This window comes from Sminthopsis crassicaudata, chromosome 3 (assembly GCF_048593235.1).
Source record: "Sminthopsis crassicaudata isolate SCR6 chromosome 3, ASM4859323v1, whole genome shotgun sequence".
NCBI lineage: Eukaryota > Metazoa > Chordata > Mammalia > Dasyuromorphia > Dasyuridae > Sminthopsis > Sminthopsis crassicaudata.
The window spans coordinates 87024403-87039217 of NC_133619.1; the positions used below are offsets into that span (position 1 = coordinate 87024403).

The 14815-nt window shown below is 34.1% G+C and overlaps 1 protein-coding gene across 2 annotated transcripts in view; it reads left to right on the top strand.

The window, feature by feature from the left end:
• The window catches only part of EPSTI1 (epithelial stromal interaction 1), a 100095-nt gene that overhangs the window by 39301 nt on the left and 45979 nt on the right, over positions 1-14815 (top strand). For both annotated transcript variants that reach the window (XR_012487762.1, XM_074299173.1), the window contains exon 6: positions 10225-10298. Coding sequence is in view for 1 of the 2 variants with exons in the window: in XM_074299173.1 (XP_074155274.1) it covers positions 10225-10298 (74 nt within the window). In the remaining variant the exon portion in view is untranslated. The remainder of the gene's footprint in view (positions 1-10224; positions 10299-14815) is intronic.

Below are 14815 nucleotides of genomic sequence, written 5' to 3' on the forward strand. Positions count from 1 at the left end.
CATGGTTGGTCTCTATGCTAATGAAAATTCTGAAGCCTTTCAAATTTTTTTTTCTTTTTTATAGTCATCATTCTATTGGTTCTTCTCATTTGTTCCCTAAGTTTGAGAATCTTCCCAAATTTCTCTGAGTTCTTCATATTCATCATTTTTACTGTGCAATAACATTTTGTTATATTCATATGTCATCTGTTTAGGAATTTCCTCAAGTTATGAACACCTACTTTGTTTCCATGTTTTTTGCTAAAATAACAGCATAATCAATAAAAAACATTGATAATTCTTATTCTTTAATATGAATTGTGCTGGTTGGCTCTGTAACTTTGGGGAAAGGATCTTAGAAGTTCCTATCATGATGAAGGTAGAACAGTTCTATAGCAGGACTTCTTACATTTTTTCAATTCACGACCCCTTTTTCACCAGAGAAAGTATATAAGTATATAAAACATGCATACAAATCAAACATTTACTAATGATAAACCATAATTTCATGATTTCCCCCCCATTCAGTTATATGATTTCATATGGGGACATGACCAACAGTTTAAGAAATTTTATTTCTCTATTATGTACTCTCCCCAAGCCATAGGACGTACATTCCAATATGGCTTTCTATTCCTGTTTTGCTGTCTCTGGCTGCCAGAGCAGCTGTGTATGGCACCTGCTGGAGATTTATTTTGAGAAGAAAACAAGATTTTACTTTCTGAGGATGGACTTTCTTACCTTCTCTCCCACCTTTTTAAAAAAAAATTTAAGTAATTTATCTTTGGCTCAAATCTAGCCTTGACTACCAAGCAACAGATATGTTTTTAAATAGAAAAATGTTAAGTAGCCAAAATTTAGACTAATTGCTTTTGGCACCTATAAAATATCCACAAGATATTTGTACTTTCTTTTCTAAATATTTTTAGTTTCAATGAAGCAATTTCCATTTGATGTTGGTCACTGTACATTTAGTTAAATTATTTTAGTAAGAATTTCTAAAATTCTTTATTTATTCATCTCCTCCTTTTTCCTTTATGAGGAGGAGGGCACATCTTCCTTGGTCTTATTATTGGTAGATAGACTAGGTGTCTTCGGGAAACTTGACCTGGTAGGTGGCTTTTTGGACACAGCCTGTTAATTTTGTCAAAGAAAGTCAGCAAGACCCCTGCCTGAGCTCTATGTCTGTGTGTTCGGCTAGAGACCAGCTAAAGTCATATTTAGAGTCAATTTAATTAGCATTGAACATCTATAATTAACCACACTGTTGTTCACTCTTAGACTGTTTCTTTAGGGACCATATCACATAGCAATGTGAGCCTCTAACTCTTTTATTTGTAGTAAATGCAAAATGGGAAGGGAATTTTCTTTTTTTTCTCTCTCCCCCTTCATATACCACAGTCCATATCATATAGTAGTAGGTCTCTTAGTACATATTTATGGGAGACCTACAGTCTGGCTAAGAGTGGGGGTGGATAATCTGGCACCAGTTTTCTCTTCACTTAAAGGGAAAGCTGTAGTTCTTTCTCTCTGGCAGATAAGTTTAAAACCAGGAGTTATTTGTCTGTCTATATAAATGTCTGTCTGTCTATCTATCTATCTGTCTATCTATCTATCTATGTAAATAAAATATCTGTCTATATATTTATATATATGTGTCTATCTATTTATATATAAATGTCTACCTATTTATATATATAAATGCCTGTCTATTTATATATATATTTAAATGTCTGTCTCTCTCTCTCTCTATATATATTTAAATGTCTGTCTCTCTATATAAATGTCTGCCTATTTATATATAAATAAATATCTGCCTATTTATACATATATATATAAATGTCTATTTGTATCTATGTCTGTCTTATTTATATTTATATATGTCTAATTTATATATATATATATGTCTGCCTATCTTACTTATATTTATATATATATGTCTGCCTATCTTACTTATATTTATATATAATGTGTGTGTGTCTATCTTATTTATATTTATATATATGTCTATCTTATTTACATCTATTGCATATATACACATACATGCATGTACATGTATATGTGTGCATGTACACATCTATATTATAAACATACATGTTTTATATCATTATGTAACATACAATGTTATATACACATATATGTATGCGTATATGCATATATGTGTGTATATGTATACTTTGACCCCAGGGATCATTAGGACTGTTTTATGTCCATTCCTCTTTGGCTTAAAAAAAATTACACATAACAGGCTTAGAAAAATCACACAGTAAAATTGTGGGTAAGCTATGAGAGACTGGAGAAAATTGACAGACCAAGTCTTAAAATGACTCCTGTAATTGAGGGGCTTTGTTTTGCAATTTAAATATGTCTGCACTGGCTCCTAAGAGCTGTGCTTATGGAGCACTTACCCCTTTAAATGCAAGATGGACATAGATGTGCACAGCTGCCAGTGTGCAGAATCCACTAGAAGTTGACTATCTTTCTGTTTGGCCAGGAACCAAAAAAAAAAAAAAAAAAATCCAAATCCAAACGGGTCAGGCCCTTAGCTGCCATCCGCCGACTGCCTTTGCAGAACATTGGAAAGGATATTATTTCCTTTCTTCAGTGAACTAAGACCTCCTTAATCACATCCTCTCTTCCAGTTTCCTATGTCAGAAAGCTGTCACCAGAGGTCATCAATCCAATTTTATTAGTTATTCTCTGGTACTTGATGCAGAAACTGAGAAATTGACTTTTGGTGTCCATTTAATTATCAGGAAATTGTAGAGGTATCTAGATCCTCCTCATACTTAATATCCTTGTCTATACAGATGAAGGTTGAAGAAGGAAAATATGACCCTGCATATTCCTAGGAGGAGACTGAGTTATGCCATGGAGAATTTTAGTCAAAAAACATAATCCAAGATTAGATGCCAGATTAAGTCAAATTTGAATTGGAGCTACAAGAACTAATGTAAGTAGTGGAGAAGTGTAGGGGGCAGCTAGCTGGTATGATCCCTGTTTGCCTCAGTTTCCCCATCTGTAAAATGAGCTGGAGATGGAAATGGCAAACGACTCCAGTGTCTTTGCCAAGAAAACCCCAAATGATATCACAGAGAGGCGGATGTGACTAAAATAAAGGAACAATAACAACAGAGAGGAGTAACCCAAAATCAGAATCAGAAGTAACTCCAAGGCATTTATGCCAAACTGTCCTCAACTTGTCTAATATATAACTCCAGATTAGTCATCACATCTCTGCTTGGAGACCTCCAAGGAAGGGAGCTCACCTACCATCAAAAGCCCATTCTACTTTGGACAGCTCTAGCCATTAGTTTTCCCAATGATAAACCCTAAGGGTGGGCTGGAGGAAGACTCTCCTCCCCATTCCAAAATCTCAGAAGGAATAGAGCTATAAAAGAACAAAGCCCCGTGATCAATTTTGGGATAATAGTGTCTGTCTGCTCTGTCATTAAAAGGAGATGATTACCTATTATGTAATAATGGGGAGTTAACATTTCCTACCTGTGGTGCTCTATAAATCTGAGAAAATTTGACGAAGGTATTACATTCAGATTGAAAGGAAAAAACAAAAAGGCATTGTGCAATATTAGGATGCAAATAATCTTAATTCTCTTCTCTGTTTTAGGATAATGAATCCCATTTTCAGAAATTCCCTTTAAACCTCAATTCCTTTTAAATTCAATCAAAGAAAGAAATGCATTTCAATGTAAACAAGCTTTTTATATGTTGGAGCTATAAGTTTCAACTGGACTCTGCTCAATTTTTATAATATAATATCCTTACACCTGAAATAGAATAAAAACTTCCAGTTTCATGAGTAAAGTTCCAGTATAGCCACATCAATGGAACACTGGGTCAAGTTATAATCACCTTTGTATAAAAGTGATATGTGGAGACATTAAGGTTCTGGGTAGCCACAGGTATAGAAATGGAGCAGAATCCCTGCTGATGCTAATGTTGAGAGATACAGACAAATAACTCATTGCATCATGGAAAGTCTGTAACATGAGCAGCTGGTGCTCTTCCTTGGGACTAGTATTTTAATGGAGTCCTATTGTATTTTAATTGCTCCTTAGAGATTTATTGTAGGTTTGTGAGTAGAATTTTTCTAAGAAGTCAGAATTTGAGTTAAAATGGACCTCAATCTCTATCTAAACATGAGAATTATCCCCACTATAATGTATCCCCCCCAAAAAATCATCTAGCCATTATTTGAAGACCTCCAAAGGATTCCCTCCCCCACACACATTTCTTAAAGCAGCTTATTCCATTTCTGAATAGCCCTAAATTAGGAAATTAGGAACCTAATTTTGTCTTTTTGTAAATTCCACTCATTGCTCCTGGTTTTATCAGCATTCTCTCCACTGTGCTACTTCAGTGTCCAATAATTGTTGTTCAGTCGTGTCTGATTCTTTGTGATCCCATTTGGGGTTTTCTTGGCAAAGATACTGGAGGGGTTTGCTATTTCTTTCCCCAGCTCATTTTACAGGTAAGGAAACTGAGGCAAACAGGGCAAAGTGACTTGTTCAGAGTCACACAGGCTGAGGTTGGATTTGAACCCACATATTTCTGATTTTAGCCCCAGCATTCTATCCATGATGCTTAGGTACCTCTTAGATTACCATGTCACACCAAACTTTGTTGAACATCCATTCATACTTTACAAAAATCTTTAATAAGTGTTTTAGCACAGATCCAAATCCAGTTTCCCCAGCTTGTCTTGTACATACCCCTTTTCTCCTCTGACATTGCCATTACTCTGGTTTAGTTCTTCAGTCACCTGTTCAATAAATTTCAGTGGCTCCCTATTGCTTTCAAGTTTAACTGTAAAATTCCTTTCTTGGCTTTTAAAGCCTTTAATATCCTAACTCTTTGCTACCTTTCTAGTATTCTTATACCCTAAGATCCCTTAGAGTCCAGCCCCTTGCTGTTCTTTATGCATGATACTTCATTTCTTGACTAAACATTTTTACTGGGTAATCCTTATACTTGGCATATTTTACTTTCTCTTCTTTATCTTCTGACTTCCTTGCTTTCTTTCCTTCAAATTCAGCTAAAATGCCATTTTTTTTTGCAAGAACCATTTCATTTTAATGTACTTTTAATGCTAATGATTTCCCTTTGAGATCCCCTCTGGTGTACACTATGTATCTTGGATCTCCATAGTTGTACACACCATTTTTCTTGTTGGATTGTTGAATTCCTAAAGAATAGAAACTGTCTTGATCCTTTAAAAAATTGCATTTTAATGCTTAGTACAGTGTCTAGCACAAAGTAGGCACATAAGTGCTTATTGATATTAATTGACTGTTATTTTACAACTTAAGCTTCTTCTTCTCTATGAAAACTTTCCTGCTTTCCTCTTCCATCTCCTTATTCTTATCTAAAATTTGACTACTTTTTTTCCCTTCACTTTAAGTTTATTCCATGTATGCTTATCTATTTACTTGTTGCCTTAGAATGCAGGCTCTTTGTAAGTAGATTGTGTCTCTTGTTATCTGTATGCTTAGCACCTACTATGGTATCTGGTATGCAATAGGTACTTCTTATTGATCATAAGGAACCATGTGTCTCTTTTATTATTTTCTTATTTTCCTTGGAAATAATTTGTTAGGTTTTTTTTTTTTTTTTTTTTTGGTCTTCTCCAGTGCAAAGGTCAATTTCCTCCTCATGGAAGTCAGAAATAAAATCAGAATTAAATAGCTCTGTTTTTTTTTTTTTTTTTTTTTCTCTATCACTTGCCCATCCATTCCAAGCAAAGGTCTTGTCCCTTCATTGATCCTGCTTTCTCCCAAGTAAAAACCAGACCTTCCCCACAAAAAACAAAACAAAAGGAAAACCTCTTTGATGTCTTTAGCTTCTGTTGTCTGCCGCAGCTAATTCTAAATTTTAGCACTTCCAACACTATTTGAACAAGACTAAGCCTTTAATTTAAATTCATATGCTTTTTGTTTATTTCTTCTCCAAAATCTCAATTTGTCATTGAGCTTCCAATGAATCCCACATTGGTCTCTTCAAACATACTCCATGTCTTTCTCTTCTCATTTGTTACTCCTCTTGGGAATCATACCTACCGTTCTGAACCCTTTCTAAAATCTACTTTCCCAGAATTCAGAGTGCATGTTAAAACTATACTTTGCATTTTGCCTAGGTGGTTCTTCCTTGTTGGTAAGAATCAACTTTGTTCCTCTTCCCCATTAAAGACGAAATTATTGCCAAGGCAAATCAGGAAGTTATTAGGGACTCTCCTTCTGTCATTGAGAGAGAGATCTAGCAGATATCTAGACAACTGAAGTTCCCTCACTCTGCCAGACATGTGATACCAAAACTCTTTATTTCATTTTTGATCCAAATACTCTACTAACTCAGTCATTTATTTCTTCACAAAATATTCTATTCTCAATTTTGTGCTCAGTGCAGTGTTAAGTATTTAATAAATATTTCTTGACTGGTTAAGTATTTGATTTCTTCTTTCCTTGAATATATTTTATTAATGCTATCTCACTTTCTCCCATCTTTTGTCTATCCTAATTTTTTTGATTAAGTTATACATATCCAGTGCCACAATACAGAAATGAGTTTTATCCTTATCTATGAGATCAAATTTTATTCCTTATTTTCATATCTCTGGTATCTTTTGTTTGTTATGTAACCTTTTGGTCATTTGTATAGTGACTGTTGATGCCATAGTTTTTTACTACTAGTTTCTCTTTGGATTTTCTCCACTGTGAATTTCTATATATGTCAACTGCTTCATTATATCTATTCTTTATGATATTGATCTTGATGGCTAAGTACACAGTAATCCCTCCTTGATTCTCTTTAGTTTGAAGTTATTTTGATTAACTTCTTAAGATATCTGCTGAATACATTTTTCTATTGCATTTTAATGTACTTTGTCAAATATTTTCCAATTATATTTTAATTTAGTTCAGTAGCACTTGGGAGCCATGACTTTGGATGCTTCTATCGTAGACGATTCCTTTCTTTTATATACTTTACTCTTTCTAGGTTTCCTTGGAAATTGTTTAGTCATTTGTTTTAATAATTCCTATCAGATGGATTCTTCTTGTTTTTTTCTTTATGACCATTATTCACATCCTGCTTGACAAATACATTCTTGCCAAGCTTGTTAGGGATAGTCCAGCTCTGGCCAAGAACCTATCATCCTTATATTTTAAGCAATAGTCAAGGAGTGTAAATTCTATCTTTATATGTCAACTTCTTGCCCAGATGTTCACTTATTACTTGATTTTTATCTTTTATATCTCTTACGTTCAATGGACATAGTGAAGAAAACATACTCTGTCTCTATGATCTATGATTTCTTGCTTATGAGTTGACAATTGCAAGCAATGTTTTTTAAAGTTTTTTTGGAAATAGGATAATTGGCCTTTATGAGTAACATATTAGCTAATTAATGCCTAGTATTTTGGTAAAGGTAATTGAAGTTTTGTAGCACTACTAGAGTATTGCACTTTCTGAGCAGTCACTAGACAATTCAGCAAAGAATTTACCAAGATTTTTGTTGTTGTTGTTGTTTGTTTGTTTTGTTTTGTTTTTACAGTTGAATATGATAGTAATGGGTGGAGCAGAAGATAAAATTTTGGAGTTAGGAGAACATCAGTTCAAATCTGTTCTCAGACATTTGCTAGTTGTGTGACCCTGAGCAAGTAAATTAATCTTGTTTGCCTCGTTTCTCTGATCTGTAAAATGATTTGGAGAAAAAAACGCCAAACTCCCCAGTATCTTTGCCATTAAAACCTCAAATGGGGTCATAATGAGTTAGATGCAATTAATTAATTAAATAACAGGATTGTATTGGGCTGTTAAACTTTTTCTGTTCATTACTCCTTTTAGCCTGAGAAATTGTTATCTTATGTATATAAATATATAAAATAGGTAGGCAAATAAAACACTGATAATAAATTGTAATTTTGTGACTGCACATTCAGTTATAATACCCCCATATAGGGACATGAACCACAGATTAAGAAGCTGAAGGTTAGGGTCCTGGGTCTTGAGTCATCTGAATTCAAATCCAGCTTCATATACTAACTAGCTAGGTGATTCACAAACAAGTTATTTCTACTTGTCTCAGCCATATCTGTAAAATGGGGATACACTGAACAAGAAAATGGCAAACAATTGCAATATTACATTAACAAGGAGGGAGGTTGGTAGCTCACATTTTATAATACTTTACAACTTATAAAATTATTTCCTTACAACTTGGTGATATATAAAGGAGAAGCAGTAGTAGTCCATTGTATAGATGAGTAAATTGAATTTAGAGAAAATGAGTGACTTTACCATATTTGCATTATTATTAAGTTACAGATTAAGGATTAGAACTCAAAGCTTTTGATTCCTAGTTCACTGTTCTGGCTTCTTTAGTATCTATGAGTAGAAGTTTACTATTCAGTTTCTTATTGGACAACTGGAGCCATATTACTGTCCAAAATTTAAAATTTGGTTATTCTCCTATCACTGACTTTCCTGCTGAGCAAATCCAGGGCTTCATGTTATAGCAAATACTACTGCTCACTTTGTCATAGCCATTCAATTAAAATTTCATACCTTTCTTGTCTCAAGAAAATTTGTTTTAACCTGTTCTTGTGTTTGTGGCCCAAACATTCTATTTGCCTTTTATAAGAAAATTGCTGAGCAGTGACTTCAGTGTAATGGTTGGGCAATGTTATACATGTCTGTCTTATGTTGAGTTTAGAATCTGCCAGATCTAGACTATATAATGACAGGACTTGTGTAAATATGAGTTCCTTTATCTCTGGACTGTCCTTGTAACTAATTCTTCAAAAAACAAATTTCTTTGTATACAAGTTAATAATTTATTTCATAGCATGTTTTGTTGACTCTCATAACTACAATAAGTGTAAGATCTTAAAATAAAAGTCAATTAATCTTGGTTTTTTTGGAAGTAACTCCTTTCTTTTTTTTTTTTTTCCAAATTTATTTTATTTAAAAAACAGAATAAGAAAAAACCTAAAGGAATACACCCATTTTTTTTTTTCTTGATGTGATTTTCTTTTTGGTTTATTATCTGCATGAAACAAAAGGGCCAATATAACAAAACAATACTATGTTTGGGGATATATCATCTCAATGTTGTGAGTTCTTCTCCCCTGTTCTATGGATCACAACCCATGTATCATTTTGTCACTTTTTTTCACGTTCTCTTGTAAATCACCATGAAGATTTGGTTGACTGTGCCTCAGGAGGTGAGGGGAGAGTGGTTCCTTTAGCTTTTTTTTTTTTTTTTTTGACATTTTGTTGTCATAAGTGGATATTACAGCATGCCCATTGGTCAGCCCTTGCTCTTGCTATGTAGGACACTAATTTTCCTTTACCAATCATTTATCATCTTTTATCTAACTTTCTGTGAACAATTCCTTGCTTGAACTGTGCTTCAGCCTGCAAATATTCACCATGTACCTCTCTTTTACCCTTTAGATAATCTTCAACTTAATTTCTCAGAGACTATTGTAGTATTTTATAAATTTCTATTACATAAAATTCTATCATACAAAGTCACCAAATATTGGTATTAATGTCTTTTTTCTGGAAGAATTTGGGGGACATTTAAAAAAAACCATTCTCCTCTTTCAATTCTGGATCCAGTTTAATTCAGGATCTATTATATATGTGTCTATATCTGTTTGGGGTGTTTTGGGGGGGTTGTTTGTGTGTATACCAATGGACAAGCTATATGACTAATTATTTGGTTATATATCATAAGACAAAAAAAAAGCTTTCTTCATTCCTATGTTTTTCCTGTTAGGTTGAACTATTTTGATTTAACATGGAAGATTTTGTAGTACATTCAGTATAAGTTATTTAACTTGCCCAAAAGAAACCTTATATTTCCATTTGGAAAAGTTTTAGAAATACTTCCTTAGTAGGAAATAATAGTATTAGCATTTTTATCATAAAGACAAAACAACTGAAATACTGATGGAGGTCGAGATTTACCCAAAGTGAGTTAAGAAAGCTACAAAGTGAGTATAGAATATTTTGTTTCACATTCCCAGCATGAGGTACAGTACTTTTGCTCAGCTCGGAATAGTATTCTGTATTAGGGCATGTTCTGAGACATTCTCTACAAAATAAATTAATCTCCAAAGGTCCATCTCTATATTCTGTTTTAGATAATTGTGCAATTATTATTTTTTCTATTTAAAGTATGCCTAACAGATTGATTTTTGGGTATATTTGAAACTTCAGAGCAATAAATTGGAGGAAAAAACAAGACTTCAAGAGAAGCAAAGGAGAGAAGCATTTAATATTCAAAATCCCTGGTAAGTTAAAGTTTAATATTTGTAAGAGTTGACAAAAAATGAAGTTGCTTTTTCAATCAAGTGTTTATCAAATGTCTACTGTGTTGTAGGTACTGAGAATACACTGATTTGTGGAGAGATGGACATTTCCCACACGGTGTGAGGGGACTCATTCTTACCAAAGCAGAAGACTGTCATACAATTGTTCTGAAAGGGAACTTTGGTGTGGCCATTACTAGTGTAGGATTACTGGAGCTTTGATCCGGGGCCCCAAAGAAGGCTGTCCTCCCTTTCACTTGACTGAATTTATCCTCCTTATATCTAAGATTATTTTCATCACTATTTCTAGATTTGCATTAAGGGTATATTTTGAGCAGACTTCTCTGGGTACCAAAATTGTGAGCTATAGTTCTAAATTTTTGCATTGCCTAATCAAGTCTGACTGTCTGAATTTATCTGTTCTTGTCTTCTAAATGATGTCTTTAATATTGTACTCTGCTTAAGATTCTATTTTCTTCCTCTGAATCAACTCTTGCAGTGATCTTATAATAAGTTTCTAAAAGTATCATGAAAAGGGGTAGAGAGAGGTAGGTCAATAATAAAAACTAGTATAAAATTACGAAGTGGATAGACAGAGCACTGGGTCTGGAATTAAATCTGGACTCTGACATTTAATGGTTATATGACCCTGTGCAAGTAACATCCTCTACTATTTCACTTTCTTCAATTTAAAATAAGAATAGTAACAGCGCCTACTCCATAGAATTGTGAAAATCAAATAAGATATTCAAAAAAAGTACATAGCCCATAGATGTTCATATAATTTCTTTCCTTCTTATAAATAAGCAGGATTTGCCATTGGGGAGAAATAGAGAAGTGACTCAACCTTCTGGAAAATGTCACTTGTTTTTCATAGTGATAAATATGAAAGCTATGTCTTAGAAAAGATAGTTCTTTGAATTCATTAATTACACTTTTCCTAGAATTAGTTTTAAGATAGAACAATTTTGTTGAGGGGGGTAAAAGGTTTTTAATAGCATCAAGTGTCTGCCGGACTAAGAACTTACAGAGATAGATTTTTACTCCATATGAGGAAAAACTTCCTAAAAATTAGAGTTGTTTGCAAAGGGAAAGGTGCTCCATTATTGGAGGTCTTTGGACAGAGGCTAGATGAACTTTATGTAAAAGTTTGACTAAGTGGGTCCACTGATGACATATACATCTATCTATCTATCTATCTATCTATCTATCTATCTATCTATCTATCTATCTATCCCCATCTGAGTATCTTGGGGGGAAATGGTTGGTTCTCCCTAAGAGCATGTACTTACACATGCTAGACTCCCTTTTAAAATTTTCTTTTATTTGTTACATCAGTTCTTACCCCCTGTATCTGAATGGCTCTTCCTAAGAGCATGGAGAATAAAAAAATGCCCTCACACGTGCTGGACTCCCTTTTCTCATCTTTTACTTGTTACATCAATCCTGATCTCCGTATCGGAGTACCTTCGGGGGAAATGGTTGGTTCTCCTTAAGAGCATGCAGAATAAAAAATGTACTCAATGTACCATTAGATATCAGACAACTATCATCTTTGCTACACCAAAAGAAATGCTAAGGGACCCAAGAGACTCACAGTGTGCATTGACAAAACAACTTGAAACAGAATTCAGTTACGATTTACTTATTGTGACACTCTCTCAGGATACTGAAATTTAAACCTCATGAGAACACAGACTAGTCTATGGGTCTATGGAATAGATATTCCACAACTGATTTCAATTTGTACTGTCTAAACTATCCATAGTCTGTGTCTTCTGGTAAAAGGTCTACAATTGGACCAGACTTACTGGCATTCATCATCTCCAACACTTCTAGAGTAGTTGACAAGGACTCTTCTGCAGATAATCAATCAGCTCTGGCCGAAGGACTGGGGACTTCTAGATCTCTCAAACATATAAAGTTGCCATGAAATCTGGGGCTATCCCTCTTGGGAGAGATACTTGTTTTCCTAAGATGAGCAGTAGCTTCAGCCTTGTCTAGGTTGTACGTGTGCTTTATTCTTGACCACTTGGTTCTGGGAAGTTATCCCTCATGACGAGTGACTTGAAATTTTTCTGACATAATACCCTGAAAGGGAAGAGAGTCCCTTTTAGGGAGATATCTTCTTCACAAAAGACCAAGCTCCCTTAGCACTATGTTATTGTATATGGTTGACTGGAAACAGGGATGGATGATTTTGCATAAACCCAGAGATGGCTCTGGTCATAAGTATATAAAGTCTATTATCAGGCAAATGACAACTACTCTGGACTTTAGTCTTATCTGTAAAAACAAGGGTGTTAGATTAAATGTTCCTAAAGGTTCCTTTCATCAGAAACATATACTAGAAATACAAATCCGATTGCTTTTAGCTTGAGTAGATTTTTCTGAAGCTGTCACATGGAGAAAAGCAAAGCGAATGTGAACCAAATTTTTTTTTTTAGCCTAGTTGATAGCTCCTGTCTTGGCAGTGCTAATACTGAGCATGCCATGATGTGTAGCTTCACAGCAAGTCAGTAACACATTGTCTTTTCTTTATGGAAAAGCATCCCAACTCTTCCTTTGCTTGAGAAAATACTCATGGATACCAAATGGGGCCATAACCACGAATCCTCCGAATCCTCGTCTATACGATCTTGATACCTTATTTCTGACTTTGTTCATTTGTTTCTGATTATTTTTAGTGTTGTCAATTATTTAGCTAACAGGCAGAAAACTAGGCTTTTATTGACATCCAAAGGGACTCTCCTGAGTGTAATAACAGAGGCAGTTTATTGAATGCCTGTGAGGTTGCTTTCTAATTGTACCCATTAATCTGCCCATGCAAGCTGGCTGAAAATACACAAGCAGATTGCACACGCAGATGGAGCACACAGGATGGTTTTTATGAAAAGACCTCTGGAATGCACTTCTGCAGTTTGGCCATTTCCTTTAAAAACAACAGAAAAGTGGATGGCAGAGACAGTTTCAATGGGAGGCTGGGAGCAAGCCAGGATTATGGTCTGTCAGGCTTAGAGACCTGCCTTGGTTGGGGACAGACCTTAAATCTCACAATGGAGAGTTGCTTGGTTTTAGGATGCTGAGCAATGACATGAAGATCGAGAATCATGGCAGGCAACAGATGTAAACCCGATCCCAGTACTTCTGAAGATTATATTTAGTCCCTAAATCATCCCAGCTCTTTTCAAGTCCAAATGTGATCTTTTTCGGTATAGCTTTATGAATTTTACTGAGGGATACTATTGTACAAAATACCGACACTGTCTTAATATCTCATTTAAAGGAGAAGAGGGATTCTAGATCATTGAAACTAGTATGCATAACATTTTTTCAATTTAAATTGTATTGTGAAGTCAGGAAGACCTGAGTTCAAATGTGACCTCAGACACTTCCTAGCTGTGTGACCCTAGGCAAGTCACTTAACCCCAATTGCCTCAGCAAAATAAATTGTATTGTGAATCTTTGAAGGGACACACAAACACATATACATGTATGTGTCCACAGATGTGTAGAGATTTGTGACTGGACATAGATAACATACACATTTTTTAGATATAGTTGCACAGTCTAAATATGCATATATCCACACATTTGTGTAGATATGACTACACATTGTCTATATTTAATTTCACTTATATACATATATTTGCATATATAAAACATACACATATGTGTATATGTGCTTAAAATTTCTCTAGGCAAGTGTTTAAAACTAATTTGAAATTCCTAAAATGAGAACAGTGAAATAAGTGCAGCAAGCTGTTTCACCCAGGAGGAGCTAACTGTGCATGCTCTTTGATCTAGCAATACCACTGCTAGGTCAATATCCCAAAGATATGTAAAAAACTGGAAAAGGACCTAGTTTTATATGTGAGTGTATGTGTGTGTATATATATATATATATGTATATATGTATATATATGTATATATGTATGTATGTATATATATATGTATATATATATATATATATATATATATATATATATATATATATATATATATATATATATATATATATATATATGTATTTATAGCAACTTTTTGTGGTGGCAAAAAATTGGAAGCGAAAGGAATGCCCATCAATTGGGGAATGGCTAAACAAGTTATAGTATAGAATTGTAATGGAATATTATTGTGCTGCAAGAAATGATGAGCAGATAGATTTCAGAATAAAAAAAACCTGGATAGACTTATATGAATTGATGCAAAGTAAAATGAACAGAATCAGGAGAATGTTACAAAGCAATATTTTTCAATAAAGAATTGTGAATGACTTAGCTATTCTCAGTATTCTTTTGTTCGATTCTTCTCTTATAAAATGACTAATATGGAAATGTTTTACATCTGGTTGCTTATCTCAGGAAGGGAGGAGGGGAGAGATAAGGATAGAGTTTGGAACTCAAAACTTAGAATAAGAACAAATGTTAAATTATTTTAACATGTAATTGAGGGAATATATATGTGTGTTCATGGATATATACATATATACATATATA